General features: G+C 57.1%; 2 protein-coding genes, 15 non-coding genes and 5 pseudogenes across 17 annotated transcripts; all 22 read right to left on the reverse strand.

Moving 5' to 3' along the window:
• Nucleotides 1-358: 358 nt before the first annotated feature.
• LOC147099361 (U2 spliceosomal RNA) lies at nucleotides 359-536 on the reverse strand (annotated as a pseudogene).
• Nucleotides 537-1,174: 638 nt separating this feature from the next.
• LOC147099362 (U2 spliceosomal RNA) lies at nucleotides 1,175-1,365 on the reverse strand. The gene has a single exon (XR_015074042.1). It is a non-coding gene; the product is annotated as a U2 spliceosomal RNA (small nuclear RNA).
• A 638-nt stretch (nucleotides 1,366-2,003) lies between these two features.
• Nucleotides 2,004-2,194, reverse strand: LOC147099363 (U2 spliceosomal RNA). Its single transcript, XR_015074043.1, has one exon. It is a non-coding gene; the product is annotated as a U2 spliceosomal RNA (small nuclear RNA).
• A 638-nt stretch (nucleotides 2,195-2,832) lies between these two features.
• On the reverse strand, nucleotides 2,833-3,023 carry LOC147099364 (U2 spliceosomal RNA). Its single transcript, XR_015074044.1, has one exon. It is a non-coding gene; the product is annotated as a U2 spliceosomal RNA (small nuclear RNA).
• Nucleotides 3,024-3,661: 638 nt separating this feature from the next.
• On the reverse strand, nucleotides 3,662-3,852 carry LOC147099365 (U2 spliceosomal RNA). Its single transcript, XR_015074045.1, has one exon. It is a non-coding gene; the product is annotated as a U2 spliceosomal RNA (small nuclear RNA).
• Nucleotides 3,853-4,490: 638 nt separating this feature from the next.
• On the reverse strand, nucleotides 4,491-4,683 carry LOC147099366 (U2 spliceosomal RNA). Its single transcript, XR_015074105.1, has one exon. It is a non-coding gene; the product is annotated as a U2 spliceosomal RNA (small nuclear RNA).
• Nucleotides 4,684-5,155: 472 nt separating this feature from the next.
• LOC147099367 (uncharacterized) lies at nucleotides 5,156-6,484 on the reverse strand. Its single transcript, XM_085969310.1, has one exon. It carries the CDS (start codon nucleotides 6,482-6,484, stop codon nucleotides 5,156-5,158), a length of 1,329 nt encoding a protein of 442 aa, XP_085825436.1.
• Nucleotides 6,485-10,761: 4,277 nt separating this feature from the next.
• Nucleotides 10,762-10,908, reverse strand: LOC147099368 (U2 spliceosomal RNA; annotated as a pseudogene).
• Nucleotides 10,909-11,546: 638 nt separating this feature from the next.
• On the reverse strand, nucleotides 11,547-11,724 carry LOC147099369 (U2 spliceosomal RNA; annotated as a pseudogene).
• A 638-nt stretch (nucleotides 11,725-12,362) lies between these two features.
• LOC147099370 (U2 spliceosomal RNA) lies at nucleotides 12,363-12,553 on the reverse strand. Its single transcript, XR_015074046.1, has one exon. It is a non-coding gene; the product is annotated as a U2 spliceosomal RNA (small nuclear RNA).
• A 638-nt stretch (nucleotides 12,554-13,191) lies between these two features.
• On the reverse strand, nucleotides 13,192-13,382 carry LOC147099371 (U2 spliceosomal RNA). The gene has a single exon (XR_015074047.1). It is a non-coding gene; the product is annotated as a U2 spliceosomal RNA (small nuclear RNA).
• Nucleotides 13,383-14,020: 638 nt separating this feature from the next.
• Nucleotides 14,021-14,211, reverse strand: LOC147099372 (U2 spliceosomal RNA). Its single transcript, XR_015074048.1, has one exon. It is a non-coding gene; the product is annotated as a U2 spliceosomal RNA (small nuclear RNA).
• Nucleotides 14,212-14,849: 638 nt separating this feature from the next.
• On the reverse strand, nucleotides 14,850-15,054 carry LOC147099373 (U2 spliceosomal RNA; annotated as a pseudogene).
• Nucleotides 15,055-15,508: 454 nt separating this feature from the next.
• On the reverse strand, nucleotides 15,509-16,688 carry LOC147099374 (uncharacterized). The gene has a single exon (XM_085969311.1). It carries the CDS (start codon nucleotides 16,568-16,570, stop codon nucleotides 15,509-15,511), a length of 1,062 nt encoding a protein of 353 aa, XP_085825437.1. The 5' UTR covers nucleotides 16,571-16,688.
• Nucleotides 16,689-21,114: 4,426 nt separating this feature from the next.
• On the reverse strand, nucleotides 21,115-21,261 carry LOC147099375 (U2 spliceosomal RNA; annotated as a pseudogene).
• Nucleotides 21,262-21,899: 638 nt separating this feature from the next.
• On the reverse strand, nucleotides 21,900-22,090 carry LOC147099376 (U2 spliceosomal RNA). Its single transcript, XR_015074049.1, has one exon. It is a non-coding gene; the product is annotated as a U2 spliceosomal RNA (small nuclear RNA).
• A 621-nt stretch (nucleotides 22,091-22,711) lies between these two features.
• On the reverse strand, nucleotides 22,712-22,902 carry LOC147099377 (U2 spliceosomal RNA). Its single transcript, XR_015074050.1, has one exon. It is a non-coding gene; the product is annotated as a U2 spliceosomal RNA (small nuclear RNA).
• Nucleotides 22,903-23,540: 638 nt separating this feature from the next.
• LOC147099378 (U2 spliceosomal RNA) lies at nucleotides 23,541-23,731 on the reverse strand. Its single transcript, XR_015074052.1, has one exon. It is a non-coding gene; the product is annotated as a U2 spliceosomal RNA (small nuclear RNA).
• Nucleotides 23,732-24,369: 638 nt separating this feature from the next.
• On the reverse strand, nucleotides 24,370-24,560 carry LOC147099379 (U2 spliceosomal RNA). The gene has a single exon (XR_015074053.1). It is a non-coding gene; the product is annotated as a U2 spliceosomal RNA (small nuclear RNA).
• Nucleotides 24,561-25,198: 638 nt separating this feature from the next.
• On the reverse strand, nucleotides 25,199-25,389 carry LOC147099380 (U2 spliceosomal RNA). Its single transcript, XR_015074054.1, has one exon. It is a non-coding gene; the product is annotated as a U2 spliceosomal RNA (small nuclear RNA).
• Nucleotides 25,390-26,027: 638 nt separating this feature from the next.
• Nucleotides 26,028-26,218, reverse strand: LOC147099381 (U2 spliceosomal RNA). The gene has a single exon (XR_015074055.1). It is a non-coding gene; the product is annotated as a U2 spliceosomal RNA (small nuclear RNA).
• Nucleotides 26,219-26,856: 638 nt separating this feature from the next.
• Nucleotides 26,857-27,047, reverse strand: LOC147099382 (U2 spliceosomal RNA). The gene has a single exon (XR_015074056.1). It is a non-coding gene; the product is annotated as a U2 spliceosomal RNA (small nuclear RNA).
• Nucleotides 27,048-27,111: the final 64 nt, after the last annotated feature.

Genomic DNA, 27,111 nt, shown 5'->3' on the forward strand with positions numbered 1-27,111 from the left:
CCCCTCCTTTTCCAACGGGGGCGGGCGCAGTGGCTCAGAAATCCAACAGGGTGCAGCACGGTCCAGGTCAGCTGCAGAGCGGGAAAGGTGGCGAGGCCCCGCCCTGAAATCCAGGGCACGTCCCCATATGCAAATAAGAAAGAAAAACACAATTTTGACATGCAAACGCAGAGCGAAAAACACCCCCGAAGGCGGCTGCTTAGCCTGCGGCGCGGCCGGCCAGCGAGCGGGTGAAAAGTAAGGCGGCGGCACGACAAGGGCGAGCCCGAGCGGCTCTACAACGGAAAGACAGCACGGCTGAAAGTGGTGCGAAAACTTTTTCTGCTTTTGACTTTTGCGACTTCCCACCCCAAAGAGGGGAAGCTGCACCGCTCCCGGAAGCACTGCAATACCAGGTCGATGCGTGGAGTGGACGGAGCAAGCCCCTGTTCCATAAATCAATTTAATATTTGGTCCCCAGATAGGGGACGTATCAGATATTAAACTGATAAGAACAGATACTACACTTGATCTTAGCCAAAAGGCCGAGAAGCGATAGCCTGTAAACTCCCGCCGACGCGCAAGTGTCCCTCGGCCTCTGTCTTCTCCGTCAATCTGGCCGCGGTCGGCCGAGCGCAGGTGCGACGGCGGGCCTGCAGCAAGAGAGCAATTTCGGCCAGGGCTTACTTACTTGCAAGCCAGACGAAAAGCCGTGCCCGTATGGCACCCCCTTCCCTTCGGCGGAGATGACGCCATGAAAGCATTTGCATTTTGCGAGCAATTAACCAACCGGGCGGCGCGCAGGAGCGCGCCGGCGGGGCTTGCGGTGTCCCCTCCCCCCTCCTTTTCCAACGGGGGCGGGCGCAGTGGCTCAGAAATCCAACAGGGTGCAGCACGGTCCAGGTCAGCTGCAGAGCGGGAAAGGTGGCGAGGCCCCGCCCTGAAATCCAGGGCACGTCCCCATATGCAAATAAGAAAGAAAAACACAATTTTGACATGCAAACGCAGAGCGAAAAACACCCCCGAAGGCGGCTGCTTAGCCTGCGGCGCGGCCGGCCAGCGAGCGGGTGAAAAGTAAGGCGGCGGCACGACAAGGGCGAGCCCGAGCGGCTCTACAACGGAAAGACAGCACGGCTGAAAGTGGTGCGAAAACTTTTTCTGCTTTTGACTTTTGCGACTTCCCACCCCAAAGAGGGGAAGCTGCACCGCTCCCGGAAGCACTGCAATACCAGGTCGATGCGTGGAGTGGACGGAGCAAGCCCCTGTTCCATCTCCCTGTTCCAAAAATCAATTTAATATTTGGTCCCCAGATAGGGGACGTATCAGATATTAAACTGATAAGAACAGATACTACACTTGATCTTAGCCAAAAGGCCGAGAAGCGATAGCCTGTAAACTCCCGCCGACGCGCAAGTGTCCCTCGGCCTCTGTCTTCTCCGTCAATCTGGCCGCGGTCGGCCGAGCGCAGGTGCGACGGCGGGCCTGCAGCAAGAGAGCAATTTCGGCCAGGGCTTACTTACTTGCAAGCCAGACGAAAAGCCGTGCCCGTATGGCACCCCCTTCCCTTCGGCGGAGATGACGCCATGAAAGCATTTGCATTTTGCGAGCAATTAACCAACCGGGCGGCGCGCAGGAGCGCGCCGGCGGGGCTTGCGGTGTCCCCTCCCCCCTCCTTTTCCAACGGGGGCGGGCGCAGTGGCTCAGAAATCCAACAGGGTGCAGCACGGTCCAGGTCAGCTGCAGAGCGGGAAAGGTGGCGAGGCCCCGCCCTGAAATCCAGGGCACGTCCCCATATGCAAATAAGAAAGAAAAACACAATTTTGACATGCAAACGCAGAGCGAAAAACACCCCCGAAGGCGGCTGCTTAGCCTGCGGCGCGGCCGGCCAGCGAGCGGGTGAAAAGTAAGGCGGCGGCACGACAAGGGCGAGCCCGAGCGGCTCTACAACGGAAAGACAGCACGGCTGAAAGTGGTGCGAAAACTTTTTCTGCTTTTGACTTTTGCGACTTCCCACCCCAAAGAGGGGAAGCTGCACCGCTCCCGGAAGCACTGCAATACCAGGTCGATGCGTGGAGTGGACGGAGCAAGCCCCTGTTCCATCTCCCTGTTCCAAAAATCAATTTAATATTTGGTCCCCAGATAGGGGACGTATCAGATATTAAACTGATAAGAACAGATACTACACTTGATCTTAGCCAAAAGGCCGAGAAGCGATAGCCTGTAAACTCCCGCCGACGCGCAAGTGTCCCTCGGCCTCTGTCTTCTCCGTCAATCTGGCCGCGGTCGGCCGAGCGCAGGTGCGACGGCGGGCCTGCAGCAAGAGAGCAATTTCGGCCAGGGCTTACTTACTTGCAAGCCAGACGAAAAGCCGTGCCCGTATGGCACCCCCTTCCCTTCGGCGGAGATGACGCCATGAAAGCATTTGCATTTTGCGAGCAATTAACCAACCGGGCGGCGCGCAGGAGCGCGCCGGCGGGGCTTGCGGTGTCCCCTCCCCCCTCCTTTTCCAACGGGGGCGGGCGCAGTGGCTCAGAAATCCAACAGGGTGCAGCACGGTCCAGGTCAGCTGCAGAGCGGGAAAGGTGGCGAGGCCCCGCCCTGAAATCCAGGGCACGTCCCCATATGCAAATAAGAAAGAAAAACACAATTTTGACATGCAAACGCAGAGCGAAAAACACCCCCGAAGGCGGCTGCTTAGCCTGCGGCGCGGCCGGCCAGCGAGCGGGTGAAAAGTAAGGCGGCGGCACGACAAGGGCGAGCCCGAGCGGCTCTACAACGGAAAGACAGCACGGCTGAAAGTGGTGCGAAAACTTTTTCTGCTTTTGACTTTTGCGACTTCCCACCCCAAAGAGGGGAAGCTGCACCGCTCCCGGAAGCACTGCAATACCAGGTCGATGCGTGGAGTGGACGGAGCAAGCCCCTGTTCCATCTCCCTGTTCCAAAAATCAATTTAATATTTGGTCCCCAGATAGGGGACGTATCAGATATTAAACTGATAAGAACAGATACTACACTTGATCTTAGCCAAAAGGCCGAGAAGCGATAGCCTGTAAACTCCCGCCGACGCGCAAGTGTCCCTCGGCCTCTGTCTTCTCCGTCAATCTGGCCGCGGTCGGCCGAGCGCAGGTGCGACGGCGGGCCTGCAGCAAGAGAGCAATTTCGGCCAGGGCTTACTTACTTGCAAGCCAGACGAAAAGCCGTGCCCGTATGGCACCCCCTTCCCTTCGGCGGAGATGACGCCATGAAAGCATTTGCATTTTGCGAGCAATTAACCAACCGGGCGGCGCGCAGGAGCGCGCCGGCGGGGCTTGCGGTGTCCCCTCCCCCCTCCTTTTCCAACGGGGGCGGGCGCAGTGGCTCAGAAATCCAACAGGGTGCAGCACGGTCCAGGTCAGCTGCAGAGCGGGAAAGGTGGCGAGGCCCCGCCCTGAAATCCAGGGCACGTCCCCATATGCAAATAAGAAAGAAAAACACAATTTTGACATGCAAACGCAGAGCGAAAAACACCCCCGAAGGCGGCTGCTTAGCCTGCGGCGCGGCCGGCCAGCGAGCGGGTGAAAAGTAAGGCGGCGGCACGACAAGGGCGAGCCCGAGCGGCTCTACAACGGAAAGACAGCACGGCTGAAAGTGGTGCGAAAACTTTTTCTGCTTTTGACTTTTGCGACTTCCCACCCCAAAGAGGGGAAGCTGCACCGCTCCCGGAAGCACTGCAATACCAGGTCGATGCGTGGAGTGGACGGAGCAAGCCCCTGTTCCATCTCCCTGTTCCAAAAATCAATTTAATATTTGGTCCCCAGATAGGGGACGTATCAGATATTAAACTGATAAGAACAGATACTACACTTGATCTTAGCCAAAAGGCCGAGAAGCGATAGCCTGTAAACTCCCGCCGACGCGCAAGTGTCCCTCGGCCTCTGTCTTCTCCGTCAATCTGGCCGCGGTCGGCCGAGCGCAGGTGCGACGGCGGGCCTGCAGCAAGAGAGCAATTTCGGCCAGGGCTTACTTACTTGCAAGCCAGACGAAAAGCCGTGCCCGTATGGCACCCCCTTCCCTTCGGCGGAGATGACGCCATGAAAGCATTTGCATTTTGCGAGCAATTAACCAACCGGGCGGCGCGCAGGAGCGCGCCGGCGGGGCTTGCGGTGTCCCCTCCCCCCTCCTTTTCCAACGGGGGCGGGCGCAGTGGCTCAGAAATCCAACAGGGTGCAGCACGGTCCAGGTCAGCTGCAGAGCGGGAAAGGTGGCGAGGCCCCGCCCTGAAATCCAGGGCACGTCCCCATATGCAAATAAGAAAGAAAAACACAATTTTGACATGCAAACGCAGAGCGAAAAACACCCCCGAAGGCGGCTGCTTAGCCTGCGGCGCGGCCGGCCAGCGAGCGGGTGAAAAGTAAGGCGGCGGCACGACAAGGGCGAGCCCGAGCGGCTCTACAAAGGAAAGACAGCACGGCTGAAAGTGGTGCGAAAACTTTTTCTGCTTTTGACTTTTGCGACTTCCCACCCCAAAGAGGGGAAGCTGCACCGCTCCCGGAAGCACTGCAATACCAGGTCGATGCGTGGAGTGGACGGAGCAAGCCCCTGTTCCATCTCCCTGTTCCAAAAATCAATTTAATATTTGGTCCCCAGATAGGGGACGTATCAGATATTAAACTGATAAGAACAGATTTTTTTTTTTTTTTTTTTTTTTTTTATTTCAAAATATATGCTTTATTCATAAAATCTTTGTTCATGTACATGACAATGCAGTCCACATCTGGTACAGTGCAAATTAACTTCAGCACATGGCACTCAATTTACAAATTACATTACATTTATCATTACATATATCAAAGCATGTTTCAATATATTACAATATACACTCCACAAATCATATTACAGATGAAAGCAGTACATGGTACTCTCTTTACACAAACAGGTACATTTTCATTACATGTTTTATAAGTCATACAGCCCAAGGAGGGCCGAGGTGCATTCCAACATTTCTCAAAATACATTACATTACAATCCACCAACCGTATTATATTTGGCTTAATAATACACATGAATGCAGTTCATGGAACTCTATTTACATTCACAGATTACAAGTGCTTTACAATTAACACACTTGTACGTCATGCGGCCCGAGGGGGGGTTTCCCACTGGTTTCAGCCCCTCAGTGTACACTGGCGGGAGGACCTTAAACTGTGGCCCTTCCCCATCGTGCCTTGGCGGCGGCAGCACCAACCTTTAGTGCGTCCCTCAGCACGTACTCCCGGACCTTGGAATGTGCCAATCTGCAACACTCGGTCGTGGACATCTCCTTGCTCTGGAAGACCAGCAAGTTTCGGGCAGACCAAAGGGCGTCTTTCACCGAGTTGATGATCTTCCAGCAGCAGTTGATGTTTGTCTCGGTGTGCGTCCCTGGGAACAGTCCGTAGAGCACAGAGTCCTGTGTTACCGAGCTGCTCGGGATGAACCTCGACAAAGACCACTGCATCTCTTTCCAGACCTTCTGTGCAAAGGCACATTCCAGAAGGAGATGGATGACGGTCTCGTCCCAAGCGCAGCCTCCTCGCGGACAGCGTGCGGTGGAGCAGAGACGTCGGGAGTGCATGAAGGATCTGACGGGGAGGGCCCTTCTCACCACCAGCCAAGCTACGTCTTGGTGCTTGTTTGTGAGTTCTGGCGATGAGGCATTCTGCCAAATGACTTCGACAGTCTGCTCAGGGAACCATCCGAGAGGATCTACCATCTCCTTTTCCCGTAGGGTCTCGAGGACGTTTCGTGCTGACCACTGCTTGACAGCTTTGTGGTCAAAGGTGTTTGCCGTGAAAAACTTTTCCACGAAGGACAGGTGGTCTGGCACGGTCCAACTGGATGGAGCGTTCCGCGGCAGCGTCGCCAGACCCATCCTTCGCAACACCGGGGTCAGGTAGAACCTCAGCACGTAGTGACACTTGGTGTTTGCGTACTGAGGGTCCGTGCACAGTTTGATGCAGCCGCACACAAAGGTGGCCATCAGGATGAGGGCGACGTTTGGTACGTTCTTTCCCCCTTTCTCTGGAGATTTGTACATCGTGTCCCTCCGGACACGGTCCATTTTCGATCTCCAGATAAAGTGGAAGACGGCTCGGGTGACTGCGGCGGCGCAGGGTCGGGGTATGGGCCACACCTGCGCCACGTACAGCAGCACTGACAGCACTTCGCACCTGATGACCAGGTTCTTTCCCACGATCGACAGGGAGCGCTGATCCCACATTCCCAGTTTCTGGCGTGCCTTGGAGATACGCTCCTCCCAGTTTTTTGTGCATGCCCCAGCCGCTCCGAACCATATTCCCAGCACCTTCAGGTAATCTGACCTGACGGTGAAGGGGACAAAGGATCGGTCGGCCCAGTTCCCAAAGAACATGGCCTCGCTTTTGCTGCGATTTACTTTCGCTCCCGAGGCCAGTTCAAATTGGTCGCAGATGCTCAGCAGTCTGCGGACCGACAGCGGATCCGAGCAAAAGACGGCGACGTCATCCATGTACAGGGAGGTCTTAACCTGAGTGCCTCCGCTGCCTGGGATCGTCACCCCTCCAATGCTCGAATCCCTTCTGATGGATTGGGCAAAGGGTTCGATACAACACACGAACAAGACGGAGGAGAGAGGACAGCCCTGCCTGACTCCAGATTTGATCGGGAAGCTTTCTGATTCCCACCCGTTGATTAGGACTGCGCTACTGATGTCTGTGTAGAGCAGTTGGATCCAATTGCAGATTCCCTCCCCAAACCCCATTTTGGAGAGCACGTCCATCATGTACGTGTGCGATATTCTGTCGAAAGCCTTCTCCTGGTCCAAGCTGATTAAGCAGGTGTGCACCCCCCTGTCCCGCACGTAGGCGATCGTATCCCTGAGTAGCGCGAGGCTATCAGAGATCTTCCTGCCGGGTACGGCACAGGTCTGATCCGGGTGGATCACCAGCTCCAGAGCAGACTTGACCCTGTTGGCGATGACCTTGGACAGAATCTTGTAGTCCACATTAAGCAGCGAAATGGGCCGCCAGTTTCTGATTTCTTCCCTCTCCCCTTTCTGCTTGTAGATGAGGGTGATGATGCCTTTCCTCATCGATTCTGACATGCTGCCAGCCAGAAGCATACCCCCGTACACTTCCAGCAGGTCTGGGCCCATCCAGTCCCACAGAGCCGAATACAACTCGACCGGTAGGCCGTCGCTTCCGGGAGTTTTACTCGTCTCGAAGGACCGGACGGCCTTTGTCAGCTCGTCCAGAGTTAGCGGGTGATCCAGACTCTCCCGCTTGCTGTCGTCTAGCTCCTCCGAGATAGACGACAGGAAAGACTGGGAGGCCGCGCTGTCTGTGGGCTTCGCGTCGTACAGCCCGGCATAAAAGGATTTGCTGATCCTTCGCATGTCAGGCTGCGAGGACGTCACAGAGCCGTCTTCCTCCTTCAGGCTGTGGATCACAGAGCTCCCTCTGTGTACCTTTTGGAAGAAGAAACGCGAGCACGTCTCGTCCTGCTCCACGGAGCGGACTCTGGAGCGGAAGATGATCTTGGAGGACTCTGAGGCGTAGAGCGAGGCTTGCTGGCCCTTCACCTCTTGGAGTTCCTCCCCGACATTGACTCCCATCGACTGCAGCAGGAGCAGATTCTGCATGCTTTTCTGGAGTCGGGACATTTCCCTCTGTCCCTCTCTCGCCTTCTGAACACCTTTGAGGATGAAGAACCTCTTGATGTTGGTCTTGATCGTTTCCCACCAGTGCGCCGGGGAATCAAAGAGGGGTTTCACGGTTCTCCAACCTTTGTAATCCCTTTTGAGTTCCTCAATGTTTTCTGGGGTCAACAGTTTCACGTTCAGCTTCCATATCCCTCTGCCTACTTTCTGGTCTTCCTGTGGGTGACAGTCGGCTAGTAAGAGGCAGTGGTCAGAGAAGAACACCGGCTTGACGTCGGTGGATCTGACCGAGAGAGCTTGGGACACAAACAGGAAGTCTATCCTGGAACGGACAGACCCGTCTGGCCTGGACCAGGTGTATCTGCGCGGCGCTCCATCTGCAGGGTTGCTGAAGATGTCGTGCAGCTTGGCGTCTTTTACCGCTTCCATCAGGAGTCTGGACGTGGCGTCCAGTTTGCTGTCGGCTCTGCCGGATCGCCCAGCCGCATCGATGATGCAGTTGAAGTCACCGCCCAGAATAACCGGCCTGGACGTCGCCAGCAGCAGCGGTAGCTGCTGGAAGACGGCCAGCCGCTCGTTCTTGAGAGCCGGGGCGTACACATTGATCAGCCTGAGCGGGGCATTCTTGTACAGTACGTCTGCTGCGAGGAGGCGGCCACCCACCACCTCCTTAACTTCGGTGATGGTGAAGTCACCTCCCCGCAGCAGAATACCCAGGCCGGAGGCACGGCAATCGTTGCCTCCTGACCAGATCGATTGGCCGTGGGGCCACCATCGCGACCACTGCCTGTAGTTGCTGAAGTGCGGTAGGCCGCACTCCTGCAGGAACAGTAGGTCGGCCTTGACCTTGGCAAGGTACCCCAAGGTGGAAACACATCGCGTCGTGCTTTTGATGCTACGCACGTTTATGCTTGCAATTTTTAAACCCATTTTAAATTTTAAATAGAGTTCAAGTCCCATTTTAATAAGCAGTCCTTTATGCTGTTTCCATCCCTTGGGGCTGGACCTGCATACACACAGTGTCAGAGAAAAACTGTACTTGCCCTGGGCTGAGGAACTCGCCCTGGTCTCTTGAGGGGTTGCTGTACCGGCAGGGGGATGACGGCGGTGAGAAGAAGACTTCCTCATTCGTGGGTGGTTCTTCCCTCAGCCTGTCGCCTGTGGTGTCGTGGCTCCCGGTTTCCCGGAGCAGGTGTGCATCGGTCGCTTCATTGCTCCCGGTTTCCCGGAGCTGGGGTATGGTGGACGCTCCGCTGCTCCCGGTTGTCTGGAGCTGGGGAGCGTCGGGCACTTGGCCGCCCCCGGCGGTCTGGAGCTGGGGGACGTCGGGCACTTGGCCGCTCCCGGCGGTCTGTAGCTGGGGGGCGTCGGGCTCTTGGCCGCTCCCGGCGGTCTGGAGCTGGGGAGCGTCGGGCACTTGGCCGCTCCCGGCGGTCTGGAGCTGGGGAGCGTCGGGCACTTGGCCACTCCCGGCGGTCTGGAGCTGGGGAGCGTCGGGAACTTGGCCGCTCCCGGCGGTCTGGAGCTGGGCTGCGTTGTGCCCTTCGTTGCTACCGGTGTCCTGGGGCACGGTGATCACTCCTGTTTGTTTCTTTTCGCTCAGCCACTTTTTTTGTTGTTGGTGACTGTTCTTTTCTTGCCCTTCCTCATCAGATGAGCAGCTGCTGGTGTTGCCCGTTTGGGGCGCGTGCCGCCTTTTTTCCACAGGCCTGGACTTTGGCAGCCTCTCTCTTTGGGGGAGGCTTTTTTTTTTGTTCTTTCGTTTGACCTCCTGCCATTCTCCCAGTTGTTGTTCTCCAGCTGCCTCCTCTTCCATGGTCTCTGGCTGTTGGGGAGGAGGCTGAGTGCTGGTTGCCTGGGTTTGGTCGTTTCCAGTGAGGGCCTCTGCGGTGGGAGCAGTGCTGGTCTCCTTTGAGGCGGCCTTGTTGACAGGTCCTTTAATTGCCTGCGCATAGCTGCTGCTGCGCCTTGGGCAGGCCTTGTAGAGATGGCCTGTCTCCCCGCACAAGTTGCAGCACTTGCTCTCCTTGCAATCCTTCGTCTGGTGGCCTTCCTGCTTGCAGTTGCGACAGATGGTGACAGTGCAGGTCGCCGCCACGTGCCCGGATCTCCCGCAGGTTCGACACACCCTGGGTTGTCCCGCGTACACCATGTAGCCCCGGCTTCCACCGATGGCGAAGCTGGAGGGGAGGTGCTGGATGGCTCCTTTGGCATCCACTTTCAGGGTTACTTTGATCTGGCGTTTGCTGGTCCAGATCCCAAACAGGTCATTTACGTCAACGCTGTTCCCGACACTGTCGACGTATCTGCCGAGGAACGTCAGCACATCGACCACAGGGATGTGCGGGTTGTACATGTGTACAGTGACCACCCGGTTTCTTTGTGTTGGGAGAGTGAATAGAGGCTCGGCAGTCATAACTGAAAGCAGCGTTTCACTCCCCTTTTCCTTAACTGCCTGCAGAAATTTCAGGCATGCCGCGACGTTCCTGAACGTCACATCAAAATGTCCACTGCTGGGGAAATCCTGCAGAGCGAAGATATCCGCAACTTGGAATCCGCAGCATCCGGTCAAGATCCTCTTCACAAAAAGGGAGCGGTCGATGGGCGATTGTCCCTCCACCTTCTTCACTGTGACTCGGACAGTGTTCCGGACTCCCTGTCTCGCTCCTCGGTTTGCTGCAATCTCGCTTGCAGGTCGCCCGTCACTCCAGGCTCTCGAGCTCGCTGTTCCATTGGCCGCCGTCGCGCCTGCCAATCGCTCTCTGCCCCGGGCTGCCAAGCTTGCTGCTTGCTTGGCCCTCGTCTCGCCTGCCAATCGCTCTCCGCCCTGGAGTCCCGGGCTCGCTTCCTCATTGGCCGACGTCATGCCTGCCAATCGCTCTCCGCCCCGGCCTCCCGAGCTCGCTCCTTCGTTGGCCGCCCTCTCGCCTGCCGATCGCTCTCCGCTGCAGGCTCTCGACCTCGCTGCATGGTCGGCCGCCACCTCGCGCTGCAGGTCGCTCTCCACTCCGGGCTCCCGCAATCGCTCCTCCTCCGGCGGCCTCGGTTTCTGCTCCCGATAGCTCCTTTCTCGGGTTTCCTCGCTCTCTGCTCCGTCAGTCTCCATCTATGCAGATCGCTCTGCTCTGATTGGATCAAGGCCGAAGCCAGCATGAAAATGCAGCCAAACCAGAAACACCAGTATCGCGACACAAGGTCAATTAGCATCAGAATCAAGCAGATACTGATAAGAACAGATACTACACTTGATCTTAGCCAAAAGGCCGAGAAGCGATAGCCTGTAAACTCCCGCCGACGCGCAAGTGTCCCTCGGCCTCTGTCTTCTCCGTCAATCTGGCCGCGGTCGGCCGAGCGCAGGTGCGACGGCGGGCCTGCAGCAAGAGAGCAATTTCGGCCAGGGCTTACTTACTTGCAAGCCAGACGAAAAGCCGTGCCCGTATGGCACCCCCTTCCCTTCGGCGGAGATGACGCCATGAAAGCATTTGCATTTTGCGAGCAATTAACCAACCGGGCGGCGCGCAGGAGCGCGCCGGCGGGGCTTGCGGTGTCCCCTCCCCCCTCCTTTTCCAACGGGGGCGGGCGCAGTGGCTCAGAAATCCAACAGGGTGCAGCACGGTCCAGGTCAGCTGCAGAGCGGGAAAGGTGGCGAGGCCCCGCCCTGAAATCCAGGGCACGTCCCCATATGCAAATAAGAAAGAAAAACACAATTTTGACATGCAAACGCAGAGCGAAAAACACCCCCGAAGGCGGCTGCTTAGCCTGCGGCGCGGCCGGCCAGCGAGCGGGTGAAAAGTAAGGCGGCGGCACGACAAGGGCGAGCCCGAGCGGCTCTACAACGGAAAGACAGCACGGCTGAAAGTGGTGCGAAAACTTTTTCTGCTTTTGACTTTTGCGACTTCCCACCCCAAAGAGGGGAAGCTGCACCGCTCCCGGAAGCACTGCAATACCAGGTCGATGCGTGGAGTGGACGGAGCAAGCCCCTGTTCCATAAATCAATTTAATATTTGGTCCCCAGATAGGGGACGTATCAGATATTAAACTGATAAGAACAGATACTACACTTGATCTTAGCCAAAAGGCCGAGAAGCGATAGCCTGTAAACTCCCGCCGACGCGCAAGTGTCCCTCGGCCTCTGTCTTCTCCGTCAATCTGGCCGCGGTCGGCCGAGCGCAGGTGCGACGGCGGGCCTGCAGCAAGAGAGCAATTTCGGCCAGGGCTTACTTACTTGCAAGCCAGACGAAAAGCCGTGCCCGTATGGCACCCCCTTCCCTTCGGCGGAGATGACGCCATGAAAGCATTTGCATTTTGCGAGCAATTAACCAACCGGGCGGCGCGCAGGAGCGCGCCGGCGGGGCTTGCGGTGTCCCCTCCCCCCTCCTTTTCCAACGGGGGCGGGCGCAGTGGCTCAGAAATCCAACAGGGTGCAGCACGGTCCAGGTCAGCTGCAGAGCGGGAAAGGTGGCGAGGCCCCGCCCTGAAATCCAGGGCACGTCCCCATATGCAAATAAGAAAGAAAAACACAATTTTGACATGCAAACGCAGAGCGAAAAACACCCCCGAAGGCGGCTGCTTAGCCTGCGGCGCGGCCGGCCAGCGAGCGGGTGAAAAGTAAGGCGGCGGCACGACAAGGGCGAGCCCGAGCGGCTCTACAACGGAAAGACAGCACGGCTGAAAGTGGTGCGAAAACTTTTTCTGCTTTTGACTTTTGCGACTTCCCACCCCAAAGAGGGGAAGCTGCACCGCTCCCGGAAGCACTGCAATACCAGGTCGATGCGTGGAGTGGACGGAGCAAGCCCCTGTTCCATCTCCCTGTTCCAAAAATCAATTTAATATTTGGTCCCCAGATAGGGGACGTATCAGATATTAAACTGATAAGAACAGATACTACACTTGATCTTAGCCAAAAGGCCGAGAAGCGATAGCCTGTAAACTCCCGCCGACGCGCAAGTGTCCCTCGGCCTCTGTCTTCTCCGTCAATCTGGCCGCGGTCGGCCGAGCGCAGGTGCGACGGCGGGCCTGCAGCAAGAGAGCAATTTCGGCCAGGGCTTACTTACTTGCAAGCCAGACGAAAAGCCGTGCCCGTATGGCACCCCCTTCCCTTCGGCGGAGATGACGCCATGAAAGCATTTGCATTTTGCGAGCAATTAACCAACCGGGCGGCGCGCAGGAGCGCGCCGGCGGGGCTTGCGGTGTCCCCTCCCCCCTCCTTTTCCAACGGGGGCGGGCGCAGTGGCTCAGAAATCCAACAGGGTGCAGCACGGTCCAGGTCAGCTGCAGAGCGGGAAAGGTGGCGAGGCCCCGCCCTGAAATCCAGGGCACGTCCCCATATGCAAATAAGAAAGAAAAACACAATTTTGACATGCAAACGCAGAGCGAAAAACACCCCCGAAGGCGGCTGCTTAGCCTGCGGCGCGGCCGGCCAGCGAGCGGGTGAAAAGTAAGGCGGCGGCACGACAAGGGCGAGCCCGAGCGGCTCTACAACGGAAAGACAGCACGGCTGAAAGTGGTGCGAAAACTTTTTCTGCTTTTGACTTTTGCGACTTCCCACCCCAAAGAGGGGAAGCTGCACCGCTCCCGGAAGCACTGCAATACCAGGTCGATGCGTGGAGTGGACGGAGCAAGCCCCTGTTCCATCTCCCTGTTCCAAAAATCAATTTAATATTTGGTCCCCAGATAGGGGACGTATCAGATATTAAACTGATAAGAACAGATACTACACTTGATCTTAGCCAAAAGGCCGAGAAGCGATAGCCTGTAAACTCCCGCCGACGCGCAAGTGTCCCTCGGCCTCTGTCTTCTCCGTCAATCTGGCCGCGGTCGGCCGAGCGCAGGTGCGACGGCGGGCCTGCAGCAAGAGAGCAATTTCGGCCAGGGCTTACTTACTTGCAAGCCAGACGAAAAGCCGTGCCCGTATGGCACCCCCTTCCCTTCGGCGGAGATGACGCCATGAAAGCATTTGCATTTTGCGAGCAATTAACCAACCGGGCGGCGCGCAGGAGCGCGCCGGCGGGGCTTGCGGTGTCCCCTCCCCCCTCCTTTTCCAACGGGGGCGGGCGCAGTGGCTCAGAAATCCAACAGGGTGCAGCACGGTCCAGGTCAGCTGCAGAGCGGGAAAGGTGGCGAGGCCCCGCCCTGAAATCCAGGGCACGTCCCCATATGCAAATAAGAAAGAAAAACACAATTTTGACATGCAAACGCAGAGCGAAAAACACCCCCGAAGGCGGCTGCTTAGCCTGCGGCGCGGCCGGCCAGCGAGCGGGTGAAAAGTAAGGCGGCGGCACGACAAGGGCGAGCCCGAGCGGCTCTACAACGGAAAGACAGCACGGCTGAAAGTGGTGCGAAAACTTTTTCTGCTTTTGACTTTTGCGACTTCCCACCCCAAAGAGGGGAAGCTGCACCGCTCCCGGAAGCACTGCAATACCAGGTCGATGCGTGGAGTGGACGGAGCAAGCCCCTGTTCCATCTCCCTGTTCCAAAAATCAATTTAATATTTGGTCCCCAGATAGGGGACGTATCAGATATTAAACTGATAAGAACAGATACTACACTTGATCTTAGCCAAAAGGCCGAGAAGCGATAGCCTGTAAACTCCCGCCGACGCGCAAGTGTCCCTCGGCCTCTGTCTTCTCCGTCAATCTGGCCGCGGTCGGCCGAGCGCAGGTGCGACGGCGGGCCTGCAGCAAGAGAGCAATTTCGGCCAGGGCTTACTTACTTGCAAGCCAGACGAAAAGCCGTGCCCGTATGGCACCCCCTTCCCTTCGGCGGAGATGACGCCATGAAAGCATTTGCATTTTGCGAGCAATTAACCAACCGGGCGGCGCGCAGGAGCGCGCCGGCGGGGCTTGCGGTGTCCCCTCCCCCCTCCTTTTCCAACGGGGGCGGGCGCAGTGGCTCAGAAATCCAACAGGGTGCAGCACGGTCCAGGTCAGCTGCAGAGCGGGAAAGGTGGCGAGGCCCCGCCCTGAAATCCAGGGCACGTCCCCATATGCAAATAAGAAAGAAAAACACAATTTTGACATGCAAACGCAGAGCGAAAAACACCCCCGAAGGCGGCTGCTTAGCCTGCGGCGCGGCCGGCCAGCGAGCGGGTGAAAAGTAAGGCGGCGGCACGACAAGGGCGAGCCCGAGCGGCTCTACAACGGAAAGACAGCACGGCTGAAAGTGGTGCGAAAACTTTTTCTGCTTTTGACTTTTGCGACTTCCCACCCCAAAGAGGGGAAGCTGCACCGCTCCCGGAAGCACTGCAATACCAGGTCGATGCGTGGAGTGGACGGAGCAAGCCCCTGTTCCATCTCCCTGTTCCAAAAATCAATTTAATATTTGGTCCCCAGATAGGGGACGTATCAGATATTAAACTGATAAGAACAGATTTTTTTTTTTTTTTTTATTTCAATATATATGCTTTATTTATAAAAATCTTTGTTCATGTACATGACAATGCAGTCCACATCTGGTACAGTGCAAATTAACTTCAGCACATGGCACTCAATTTACAAATTACATTACATTTATCATTACATATATCAAAGCATGTTTCAATATATAACAATATACACTCCACAAATCATATTACAGATGAAAGCAGTACATGGTACTCTCTTTACACATACAGGTACATTTTCATTACATGTTTTATCAGTCATACAGCCCAAGGGGGGCCGAGATGCATTCCAACATTTCTCAAAATACATTACATTTACAATCCACCAACCGTATTATATATGGCTTAATAATACACATGAATGCAGTACATGGTACTCTATTTACATTCACAGATTACAAGTGCTTTACAATTAACACACTTGTACGTCATGCGGCCCGAGGGGGGGGTTTTCCACTGGTTTCAGCCCCTCAGTGTACACTGGCGGGAGGGCCTTAAACTGTGGCCCTTCCCCATCGTGCCTTGGCGGCGGCGGCACCAACCTTTAGTGCGTCCCTCAGCACGTACTCCCGGACCTTGGAATGTGCCAATCTGCAACACTCGGTCGTGGACATCTCCTTGCTCTGGAAGACCAGCAAGTTTCGGGCAGACCAAAGGGCGTCTTTCACCGAGTTGATGATCTTCCAGCAGCAGTTGATGTTTGTCTCGGTGTGCGTCCCTGGGAACAGTCCGTAGAGCACAGAGTCCTGTGTTACCGAGCTGCTCGGGATGAACCTCGACAAAGACCACTGCATCTCTTTCCAGACCTTCTGTGCAAAGGCACATTCCAGAAGGAGATGGATGACGGTCTCGTCCCAAGCGCAGCCTCCTCGCGGACAGCGTGCGGTGGAGCAGAGACGTCGGGAGTGCATGAAGGATCTGACGGGGAGGGCCCTTCTCACCACCAGCCAAGCTACGTCTTGGTGCTTGTTTGTGAGTTCTGGCGATGAGGCATTCTGCCAAATGACTTCGACAGTCTGCTCAGGGAACCATCCGAGAGGATCTACCATCTCCTTTTCCCGTAGGGTCCCGAGGACGTTTCGTGCTGACCACTGCTTGACAGCTTTGTGGTCAAAGGTGTTTGCCGTGAAAAACTTTTCCACGAAGGACAGGTGGTCTGGCACGGTCCAACTGGATGGAGCGTTCCGCGGCAGCGTCGCCAGACCCATCCTTCGCAACACCGGGGTCAGGTAGAACCTCAGCACGTAGTGACACTTGGTGTTTGCGTACTGAGGGTCCGTGCACAGTTTGATGCAGCCGCACACAAAGGTGGCCATCAGGATGAGGGCGACGTTTGGTACGTTCTTTCCCCCTTTCTCTGGAGATTTGTACATCGTGTCCCTCCGGACACGGTCCATTTTCGATCTCCAGATAAAGTGGAAGACGGCTCGGGTGACTGCGGCGGCGCAGGGTCGGGGTATGGGCCACACCTGCGCCACGTACAGCAGCACTGACAGCACTTCGCACCTGATGACCAGGTTCTTTCCCACGATCGACAGGGAGCGCTGCTCCCACATTCCCAGTTTCTGGCGTGCCTTGGAGATACGCTCCTCCCAGTTTTTTGTGCATGCCCCAGCCGCTCCGAACCATATTCCCAGCACCTTCAGGTAATCTGACCTGACGGTGAAGGGGACAAAGGATCGGTCGGCCCAGTTCCCAAAGAACATGGCCTCGCTTTTGCTGCGATTTACTTTCGCTCCCGAGGCCAGTTCAAATTGGTCGCAGATGCTCAGCAGTCTGCGGACCGACAGCGGATCCGAGCAAAAGACGGCGACGTCATCCATGTACAGGGAGGTCTTAACCTGAGTGCCTCCGCTGCCTGGGATCGTCACCCCTCCAATGCTCGAATCCCTTCTGATGGATTGGGCAAAGGGTTCGATACAACACACGAACAAGACGGAGGAGAGAGGACAGCCCTGCCTGACTCCAGATTTGATCGGGAAGCTTTCTGATTCCCACCCGTTGATTAGGACTGCGCTACTGATGTCTGTGTAGAGCAGTTGGATCCAATTGCAGATTCCCTCCCCAAACCCCATTTTGGAGAGCACGTCCATCATGTACGTGTGCGATATTCTGTCGAAAGCCTTCTCCTGGTCCAAGCTGATTAAGCAGGTGTGCACCCCCCTGTCCCGCACGTAGGCGATCGTATCCCTGAGTAGCGCGAGGCTATCAGAGATCTTCCTGCCGGGTACGGCACAGGTCTGATCCGGGTGGATCACCAGCTCCAGAGCAGACTTGACCCTGTTGGCGATGACCTTGGACAGAATCTTGTAGTCCACATTAAGCAGCGAAATGGGCCGCCAGTTTCTGATTTCTTCCCTCTCCCCTTTCTGCTTGTAGATGAGGGTGATGATGCCTTTCCTCATCGATTCTGACATGCTGCCAGCCAGAAGCATACCCCCGTACACTTCCAGCAGGTCTGGGCCCATCCAGTCCCACAGAGCCGAATACAACTCGACCGGTAGGCCGTCGCTTCCGGGAGTTTTACTCGTCTCGAAGGACCGGACGGCCTTTGTCAGCTCGTCCAGAGTTAGCGGGTGATCCAGACTCTCCCGCTTGCTGTCGTCTAGCTCCTCCGAGATAGACGACAGGAAAGACTGGGAGGCCGCGCTGTCTGTGGGCTTCGCGTCGTACAGCCCGGCATAAAAGGATTTGCTGATCCTTCGCATGTCAGGCTGCGAGGACGTCACAGAGCCGTCTTCCTCCTTCAGGCTGTGGATCACAGAGCTCCCTCTGTGTACCTTTTGGAAGAAGAAACGCGAGCACGTCTCGTCCTGCTCCACGGAGCGGACTCTGGAGCGGAAGATGATCTTGGAGGACTCTGAGGCGTAGAGCGAGGCTTGCTGGCCCTTCACCTCTTGGAGTTCCTCCCCGACATTGACTCCCATCGACTGCAGCAGGAGCAGATTCTGCATGCTTTTCTGGAGTCGGGACATTTCCCTCTGTCCCTCTCTCGCCTTCTGAACACCTTTGAGGATGAAGAACCTCTTGATGTTGGTCTTGATCGTTTCCCACCAGTGCGCCGGGGAATCAAAGAGGGGTTTCACGGTTCTCCAACCTTTGTAATCCCTTTTGAGTTCCTCAATGTTTTCTGGGGTCAACAGTTTCACGTTCAGCTTCCATATCCCTCTGCCTACTTTCTGGTCTTCCTGTGGGTGACAGTCGGCTAGTAAGAGGCAGTGGTCAGAGAAGAACACCGGCTTGACGTCGGTGGATCTGACCGAGAGAGCTTGGGACACAAACAGGAAGTCTATCCTGGAACGGACAGACCCGTCTGGCCTGGACCAGGTGTATCTGCGCGGCGCTCCATCTGCAGGGTTGTTGAAGATGTCGTGCAGCTTGGCGTCTTTTACCGCTTCCATCAGGAGTCTGGACGTGGCGTCCAGTTTGCTGTCGGCTCTGCCGGATCGCCCAGCCGCATCGATGATGCAGTTGAAGTCACCGCCCAGAATAACCGGCCTGGACGTCGCCAGCAGCAGCGGTAGCTGCTGGAAGACGGCCAGCCGCTCGTTCTTGAGAGCCGGGGCGTACACATTGATCAGCCTGAGCGGGGCATTCTTGTACAGTACGTCTGCTGCGAGGAGGCGGCCACCCACCACCTCCTTAACTTCGGTGATGGTGAAGTCACCTCCCCGCAGCAGAATACCCAGGCCGGAGGCACGGCAATCGTTGCCTCCTGACCAGATCGATTGGCCGTGGGGCCACCATCGCGACCACTGCCTGTAGTTGCTGAAGTGCGGTAGGCCGCACTCCTGCAGGAACAGTAGGTCGGCCTTGACCTTGGCAAGGTACCCCAAGGTGGAAACACATCGCGTCGTGCTTTTGATGCTACGCACGTTTATGCTTGCAATTTTTAAACCCATTTTAAATTTTAAATAGAGTTCAAGTCCCATTTTAATAAGCAGTCCTTTATGCTGTTTCCATCCCTTGGGGCTGGACCTGCATACACACAGTGTCAGAGAAAAACTGTACTTGCCCTGGGCTGAGGAACTCGCCCTGGTCTCTTGAGGGGTTGCTGTACCGGCAGGGGGATGACGGCGGTGAGAAGAAGACTTCCTCATTCGTGGGTGGTTCTTCCCTCAGCCTGTCGCCTGTGGTGTCGTGGCTCCCGGTTTCCCGGAGCAGGTGTGCATCGGTCGCTTCATTGCTCCCGGTTTCCCGGAGCTGGGGTATGGTGGACGCTCCGCTGCTCCCGGTTGTCTGGAGCTGGGGAGCGTCGGGCACTTGGCCGCCCCCGGCGGTCTGGAGCTGGGGGACGTCGGGCACTTGGCCGCTCCCGGCGGTCTGTAGCTGGGGGGCGTCGGGCTCTTGGCCGCTCCCGGCGGTCTGGAGCTGGGGAGCGTCGGGCACTTGGCCGCTCCCGGCGGTCTGGAGCTGGGGAGCGTCGGGCACTTGGCCACTCCCGGCGGTCTGGAGCTGGGGAGCGTCGGGAACTTGGCCGCTCCCGGCGGTCTGGAGCTGGGCTGCGTTGTGCCCTTCGTTGCTACCGGTGTCCTGGGGCACGGTGATCACTCCTGTTTGTTTCTTTTCGCTCAGCCACTTTTTTTGTTGTTGGTGACTGTTCTTTTCTTGCCCTTCCTCATCAGATGAGCAGCTGCTGGTGTTGCCCGTTTGGGGCGCGTGCCGCCTTTTTTCCACAGGCCTGGACTTTGGCAGCCTCTCTCTTTGGGGGAGGCTTTTTTTTTTGTTCTTTCGTTTGACCTCCTGCCATTCTCCCAGTTGTTGTTCTCCAGCTGCCTCCTCTTCCATGGTCTCTGGCTGTTGGGGAGGAGGCTGAGTGCTGGTTGCCTGGGTTTGGTCGTTTCCAGTGAGGGCCTCTGCGGTGGGAGCAGTGCTGGTCTCCTTTGAGGCGGCCTTGTTGACAGGTCCTTTAATTGCCTGCGCATAGCTGCTGCTGCGCCTTGGGCAGGCCTTGTAGAGATGGCCTGTCTCCCCGCACAAGTTGCAGCACTTGCTCTCCTTGCAATCCTTCGTCTGGTGGCCTTCCTGCTTGCAGTTGCGACAGATGGTGACAGTGCAGGTCGCCGCCACGTGCCCGGATCTCCCGCAGGTTCGACACACCCTGGGTTGTCCCGCGTACACCATGTAGCCCCGGCTTCCACCGATGGCGAAGCTGGAGGGGAGGTGCTGGATGGCTCCTTTGGCATCCACTTTCAGGGTTACTTTGATCTGGCGTTTGCTGGTCCAGATCCCAAACAGGTCATTTACGTCAACGCTGTTCCCGACACTGTCGACGTATCTGCCGAGGAACGTCAGCACATCGACCACAGGGATGTGCGGGTTGTACATGTGTACAGTGACCACCCGGTTTCTTTGTGTTGGGAGAGTGAATAGAGGCTCGGCAGTCATAACTGAAAGCAGCGTTTCACTCCCCTTTTCCTTAACTGCCTGCAGAAATTTCAGGCATGCCGCGACGTTCCTGAACGTCACATCAAAATGTCCACTGCTGGGGAAATCCTGCAGAGCGAAGATATCCGCAACTTGGAATCCGCAGCATCCGGTCAAGATCCTCTTCACAAAAAGGGAGCGGTCGATGGGCGATTGTCCCTCCACCTTCTTCACTGTGACTCGGACAGTGTTCCGGACTCCCTGTCTCGCTCCTCGGTTTGCTGCAATCTCGCTTGCAGGTCGCCCGTCACTCCAGGCTCTCGAGCTCGCTGTTCCATTGGCCGCCGTCGCGCCTGCCAATCGCTCTCTGCCCCGGGCTGCCAAGCTTGCTGCTTGCTTGGCCCTCGTCTCGCCTGCCAATCGCTCTCCGCCCTGGAGTCCCGGGCTCGCTTCCTCATTGGCCGACGTCATGCCTGCCAATCGCTCTCCGCCCCGGCCTCCCGAGCTCGCTCCTTCGTTGGCCGCCCTCTCGCCTGCCGATCGCTCTCCGCTGCAGGCTCTCGACCTCGCTGCATGGTCGGCCGCCACCTCGCGCTGCAGGTCGCTCTCCACTCCGGGCTCCCGCAATCGCTCCTCCTCCGGCGGCCTCGGTTTCTGCTCCCGATAGCTCCTTTCTCGGGTTTCCTCGCTCTCTGCTCCGTCAGTCTCCATCTATGCAGATCGCTCTGCTCTGATTGGATCAAGGCCGAAGCCAGCATGAAAATGCAGCCAAACCAGAAACACCAGTATCGCGACACAAGGTCAATTAGCATCAGAATCAAGCAGATACTGATAAGAACAGATACTACACTTGATCTTAGCCAAAAGGCCGAGAAGCGATAGCCTGTAAACTCCCGCCGACGCGCAAGTGTCCCTCGGCCTCTGTCTTCTCCGTCAATCTGGCCGCGGTCGGCCGAGCGCAGGTGCGACGGCGGGCCTGCAGCAAGAGAGCAATTTCGGCCAGGGCTTACTTACTTGCAAGCCAGACGAAAAGCCGTGCCCGTATGGCACCCCCTTCCCTTCGGCGGAGATGACGCCATGAAAGCATTTGCATTTTGCGAGCAATTAACCAACCGGGCGGCGCGCAGGAGCGCGCCGGCGGGGCTTGCGGTGTCCCCTCCCCCCTCCTTTTCCAACGGGGGCGGGCGCAGTGGCTCAGAAATCCAACAGGGTGCAGCACGGTCCAGGTCAGCTGCAGAGCGGGAAAGGTGGCGAGGCCCCGCCCTGAAATCCAGGGCACGTCCCCATATGCAAATAAGAAAGAAAAACACAATTTTGACATGCAAACGCAGAGCGAAAAACACCCCCGAAGGCGGCTGCTTAGCCTGCGGCGCGGCCGGCCAGCGAGCGGGTGAAAAGTAAGGCGGCGGCACGACAAGGGCGAGCCCGAGCGGCTCTACAACGGAAAGACAGCACGGCTGAAAGTGGTGCGAAAACTTTTTCTGCTTTTGACTTTTGCGACTTCCCACCCCAAAGAGGGGAAGCTGCACCGCTCCCGGAAGCACTGCAATACCAGGTCGATGCGTGGAGTGGACGGAGCAAGCCCCTGTTCCATCTCCCTGTTCCAAAAATCAATTTAATATTTGGTCCCCAGATAGGGGACGTATCAGATATTAAACTGATAAGAACAGATACTACACTTGATCTTAGCCAAAAGGCCGAGAAGCGATAGCCTGTAAACTCCCGCCGACGCGCAAGTGTCCCTCGGCCTCTGTCTTCTCCGTCAATCTGGCCGCGGTCGGCCGAGCGCAGGTGCGACGGCGGGCCTGCAGCAAGAGAGCAATTTCGGCCAGGGCTTACTTACTTGCAAGCCAGACGAAAAGCCGTGCCCGTATGGCACCCCCTTCCCTTCGAAAGCATTTGCATTTTGCGAGCAATTAACCAACCGGGCGGCGCGCAGGAGCGCGCCGGCGGGGCTTGCGGTGTCCCCTCCCCCCTCCTTTTCCAACGGGGGCGGGCGCAGTGGCTCAGAAATCCAACAGGGTGCAGCACGGTCCAGGTCAGCTGCAGAGCGGGAAAGGTGGCGAGGCCCCGCCCTGAAATCCAGGGCACGTCCCCATATGCAAATAAGAAAGAAAAACACAATTTTGACATGCAAACGCAGAGCGAAAAACACCCCCGAAGGCGGCTGCTTAGCCTGCGGCGCGGCCGGCCAGCGAGCGGGTGAAAAGTAAGGCGGCGGCACGACAAGGGCGAGCCCGAGCGGCTCTACAACGGAAAGACAGCACGGCTGAAAGTGGTGCGAAAACTTTTTCTGCTTTTGACTTTTGCGACTTCCCACCCCAAAGAGGGGAAGCTGCACCGCTCCCGGAAGCACTGCAATACCAGGTCGATGCGTGGAGTGGACGGAGCAAGCCCCTGTTCCATCTCCCTGTTCCAAAAATCAATTTAATATTTGGTCCCCAGATAGGGGACGTATCAGATATTAAACTGATAAGAACAGATACTACACTTGATCTTAGCCAAAAGGCCGAGAAGCGATAGCCTGTAAACTCCCGCCGACGCGCAAGTGTCCCTCGGCCTCTGTCTTCTCCGTCAATCTGGCCGCGGTCGGCCGAGCGCAGGTGCGACGGCGGGCCTGCAGCAAGAGAGCAATTTCGGCCAGGGCTTACTTACTTGCAAGCCAGACGAAAAGCCGTGCCCGTATGGCACCCCCTTCCCTTCGGCGGAGATGACGCCATGAAAGCATTTGCATTTTGCGAGCAATTAACCAACCGGGCGGCGCGCAGGAGCGCGCCGGCGGGGCTTGCGGTGTCCCCTCCCCCCTCCTTTTCCAACGGGGGCGGGCGCAGTGGCTCAGAAATCCAACAGGGTGCAGCACGGTCCAGGTCAGCTGCAGAGCGGGAAAGGTGGCGAGGCCCCGCCCTGAAATCCAGGGCACGTCCCCATATGCAAATAAGAAAGAAAAACACAATTTTGACATGCAAACGCAGAGCGAAAAACACCCCCGAAGGCGGCTGCTTAGCCTGCGGCGCGGCCGGCCAGCGAGCGGGTGAAAAGTAAGGCGGCGGCACGACAAGGGCGAGCCCGAGCGGCTCTACAACGGAAAGACAGCACGGCTGAAAGTGGTGCGAAAACTTTTTCTGCTTTTGACTTTTGCGACTTCCCACCCCAAAGAGGGGAAGCTGCACCGCTCCCGGAAGCACTGCAATACCAGGTCGATGCGTGGAGTGGACGGAGCAAGCCCCTGTTCCATCTCCCTGTTCCAAAAATCAATTTAATATTTGGTCCCCAGATAGGGGACGTATCAGATATTAAACTGATAAGAACAGATACTACACTTGATCTTAGCCAAAAGGCCGAGAAGCGATAGCCTGTAAACTCCCGCCGACGCGCAAGTGTCCCTCGGCCTCTGTCTTCTCCGTCAATCTGGCCGCGGTCGGCCGAGCGCAGGTGCGACGGCGGGCCTGCAGCAAGAGAGCAATTTCGGCCAGGGCTTACTTACTTGCAAGCCAGACGAAAAGCCGTGCCCGTATGGCACCCCCTTCCCTTCGGCGGAGATGACGCCATGAAAGCATTTGCATTTTGCGAGCAATTAACCAACCGGGCGGCGCGCAGGAGCGCGCCGGCGGGGCTTGCGGTGTCCCCTCCCCCCTCCTTTTCCAACGGGGGCGGGCGCAGTGGCTCAGAAATCCAACAGGGTGCAGCACGGTCCAGGTCAGCTGCAGAGCGGGAAAGGTGGCGAGGCCCCGCCCTGAAATCCAGGGCACGTCCCCATATGCAAATAAGAAAGAAAAACACAATTTTGACATGCAAACGCAGAGCGAAAAACACCCCCGAAGGCGGCTGCTTAGCCTGCGGCGCGGCCGGCCAGCGAGCGGGTGAAAAGTAAGGCGGCGGCACGACAAGGGCGAGCCCGAGCGGCTCTACAACGGAAAGACAGCACGGCTGAAAGTGGTGCGAAAACTTTTTCTGCTTTTGACTTTTGCGACTTCCCACCCCAAAGAGGGGAAGCTGCACCGCTCCCGGAAGCACTGCAATACCAGGTCGATGCGTGGAGTGGACGGAGCAAGCCCCTGTTCCATCTCCCTGTTCCAAAAATCAATTTAATATTTGGTCCCCAGATAGGGGACGTATCAGATATTAAACTGATAAGAACAGATACTACACTTGATCTTAGCCAAAAGGCCGAGAAGCGATAGCCTGTAAACTCCCGCCGACGCGCAAGTGTCCCTCGGCCTCTGTCTTCTCCGTCAATCTGGCCGCGGTCGGCCGAGCGCAGGTGCGACGGCGGGCCTGCAGCAAGAGAGCAATTTCGGCCAGGGCTTACTTACTTGCAAGCCAGACGAAAAGCCGTGCCCGTATGGCACCCCCTTCCCTTCGGCGGAGATGACGCCATGAAAGCATTTGCATTTTGCGAGCAATTAACCAACCGGGCGGCGCGCAGGAGCGCGCCGGCGGGGCTTGCGGTGTCCCCTCCCCCCTCCTTTTCCAACGGGGGCGGGCGCAGTGGCTCAGAAATCCAACAGGGTGCAGCACGGTCCAGGTCAGCTGCAGAGCGGGAAAGGTGGCGAGGCCCCGCCCTGAAATCCAGGGCACGTCCCCATATGCAAATAAGAAAGAAAAACACAATTTTGACATGCAAACGCAGAGCGAAAAACACCCCCGAAGGCGGCTGCTTAGCCTGCGGCGCGGCCGGCCAGCGAGCGGGTGAAAAGTAAGGCGGCGGCACGACAAGGGCGAGCCCGAGCGGCTCTACAACGGAAAGACAGCACGGCTGAAAGTGGTGCGAAAACTTTTTCTGCTTTTGACTTTTGCGACTTCCCACCCCAAAGAGGGGAAGCTGCACCGCTCCCGGAAGCACTGCAATACCAGGTCGATGCGTGGAGTGGACGGAGCAAGCCCCTGTTCCATCTCCCTGTTCCAAAAATCAATTTAATATTTGGTCCCCAGATAGGGGACGTATCAGATATTAAACTGATAAGAACAGATACTACACTTGATCTTAGCCAAAAGGCCGAGAAGCGATAGCCTGTAAACTCCCGCCGACGCGCAAGTGTCCCTCGGCCTCTGTCTTCTCCGTCAATCTGGCCGCGGTCGGCCGAGCGCAGGTGCGACGGCGGGCCTGCAGCAAGAGAGCAATTTCGGCCAGGGCTTACTTACTTGCAAGCCAGACGAAAAGCCGTGCCCGTATGGCACCCCCTTCCCTTCGGCGGAGATGACGCCATGAAAGCATTTGCATTTTGCGAGCAATTAACCAACCGGGCGGCGCGCAGGAGCGCGCCGGCGGGGCTTGCGGTGTCCCCTCCCCCCTCCTTTTCCAACGGGGGCGGGCGCAGTGGCTCAGAAATCCAACAGGGTGCAGCACGGTCCAGGTCAGCTGCAGAGCGGGAAAGGTGGCGAGGCCCCGCCCTGAAATCCAGGGCACGTCCCCATATGCAAATAAGAAAGAAAAACACAATTTTGACATGCAAACGCAGAGCGAAAAACACCCCCGAAGGCGGCTGCTTAGCCTGCGGCGCGGCCGGCCAGCGAGCGGGTGAAAAGTAAGGCGGCGGCACGACAAGGGCGAGCCCGAGCGGCTCTACAACGGAAAGACAGCACGGCTGAAAGTGGTGCGAAAACTTTTTCTGCTTTTGACTTTTGCGACTTCCCACCCCAAAGAGGGGAAGCTGCACCGCTCCCGGAAGCACTGCAATACCAGGTCGATGCGTGGAGTGGACGGAGCAAGCCCCTGTTCCATCTCCCTGTTCCAAAAATCAATTTAATATTTGGTCCCCAGATAGGGGACGTATCAGATATTAAACTGATAAGAACAGATACTACACTTGATCTTAGCCAAAAGGCCGAGAAGCGATAGCCTGTAAACTCCCGCCGACGCGCAAGTGTCCCTCGGCCTCTGTCTTCTCCGTCAATCTGGCCGCGGTCGGCCGAGCGCAGGTGCGACGGCGGGCCTGCAGCAAGAGAGCAATTTCGGCCAGGGCTTACTTACTTGCAAGCCAGACGAAAAGCCGTGCCCGTATGGCACCCCCTTCCCTTCGGCGGAGATGACGCCATGAAAGCATTTGCATTTTGCGAGCAATTAACCAACCGGGCGGCGCGCAGGAGCGCGCCGGCGGGGCTTGCGGTGTCCCCTCCCCCCTCCTTTTCCAACGGGGGCGGGCGCAGTGGCTCAGAAATCCAACAGGGTGCAGCACGGTCCAGGTCAGCTGCAGAGCGGGAAAGGTGGCGAGGCCCCGCCCTGAAATCCAGGGCACGTCCCCATATGCAAATAAGAAAGAAAAACACAATTTTGACATGCAAACGCAGAGCGAAAAACACCCCCGAAGGCGGCTGCTTAGCCTGCGGCGCGGCCGGCCAGCGAGCGGGTGAAAAGTAAGGCGGCGGCACGACAAGGGCGAGCCCGAGCGGCTCTACAACGGAAAGACAGCACGGCTGAAAGTGGTGCGAAAACTTTTTCTGCTTTTGACTTTTGCGACTTCCCACCCCAAAGAGGGGAAGCTGCACCGCTCCCGGAAGCACTGCAATACCAGGTCGATGCGTGGAGTGGACGGAGCAAGCCCCTGTTCCATCTCCCTGTTCCAAAAATCAATTTAATATTTGGTCCCCAGATAGGGGACGTATCAGATATTAAACTGATAAGAACAGATACTACACTTGATCTTAGCCAAAAGGCCGAGAAGCGATAGCCTGTAAACTCCCGCCGACGCGCAAGTGTCCCTCGGCCTCTGTCTTCTCCGTCAATCTGGCC

This window comes from Somniosus microcephalus, chromosome 28, assembly GCF_052327205.1.
Source record: "Somniosus microcephalus isolate GS21.2 chromosome 28, FLI_Smic_1.0, whole genome shotgun sequence".
Classification (NCBI taxonomy): domain Eukaryota; kingdom Metazoa; phylum Chordata; class Chondrichthyes; order Squaliformes; family Somniosidae; genus Somniosus; species Somniosus microcephalus.

Coding starts and splice junctions, on each gene's coding strand:
- LOC147099367 (XM_085969310.1), bottom strand. CDS start 6,484: ATGGATGACGTCGCCGTCTTTTGCTCGGATCCGCTGTCGGTCCGCAGA.
- LOC147099374 (XM_085969311.1), bottom strand. CDS start 16,570: ATGTGGGAGCAGCGCTCCCTGTCGATCGTGGGAAAGAACCTGGTCATC.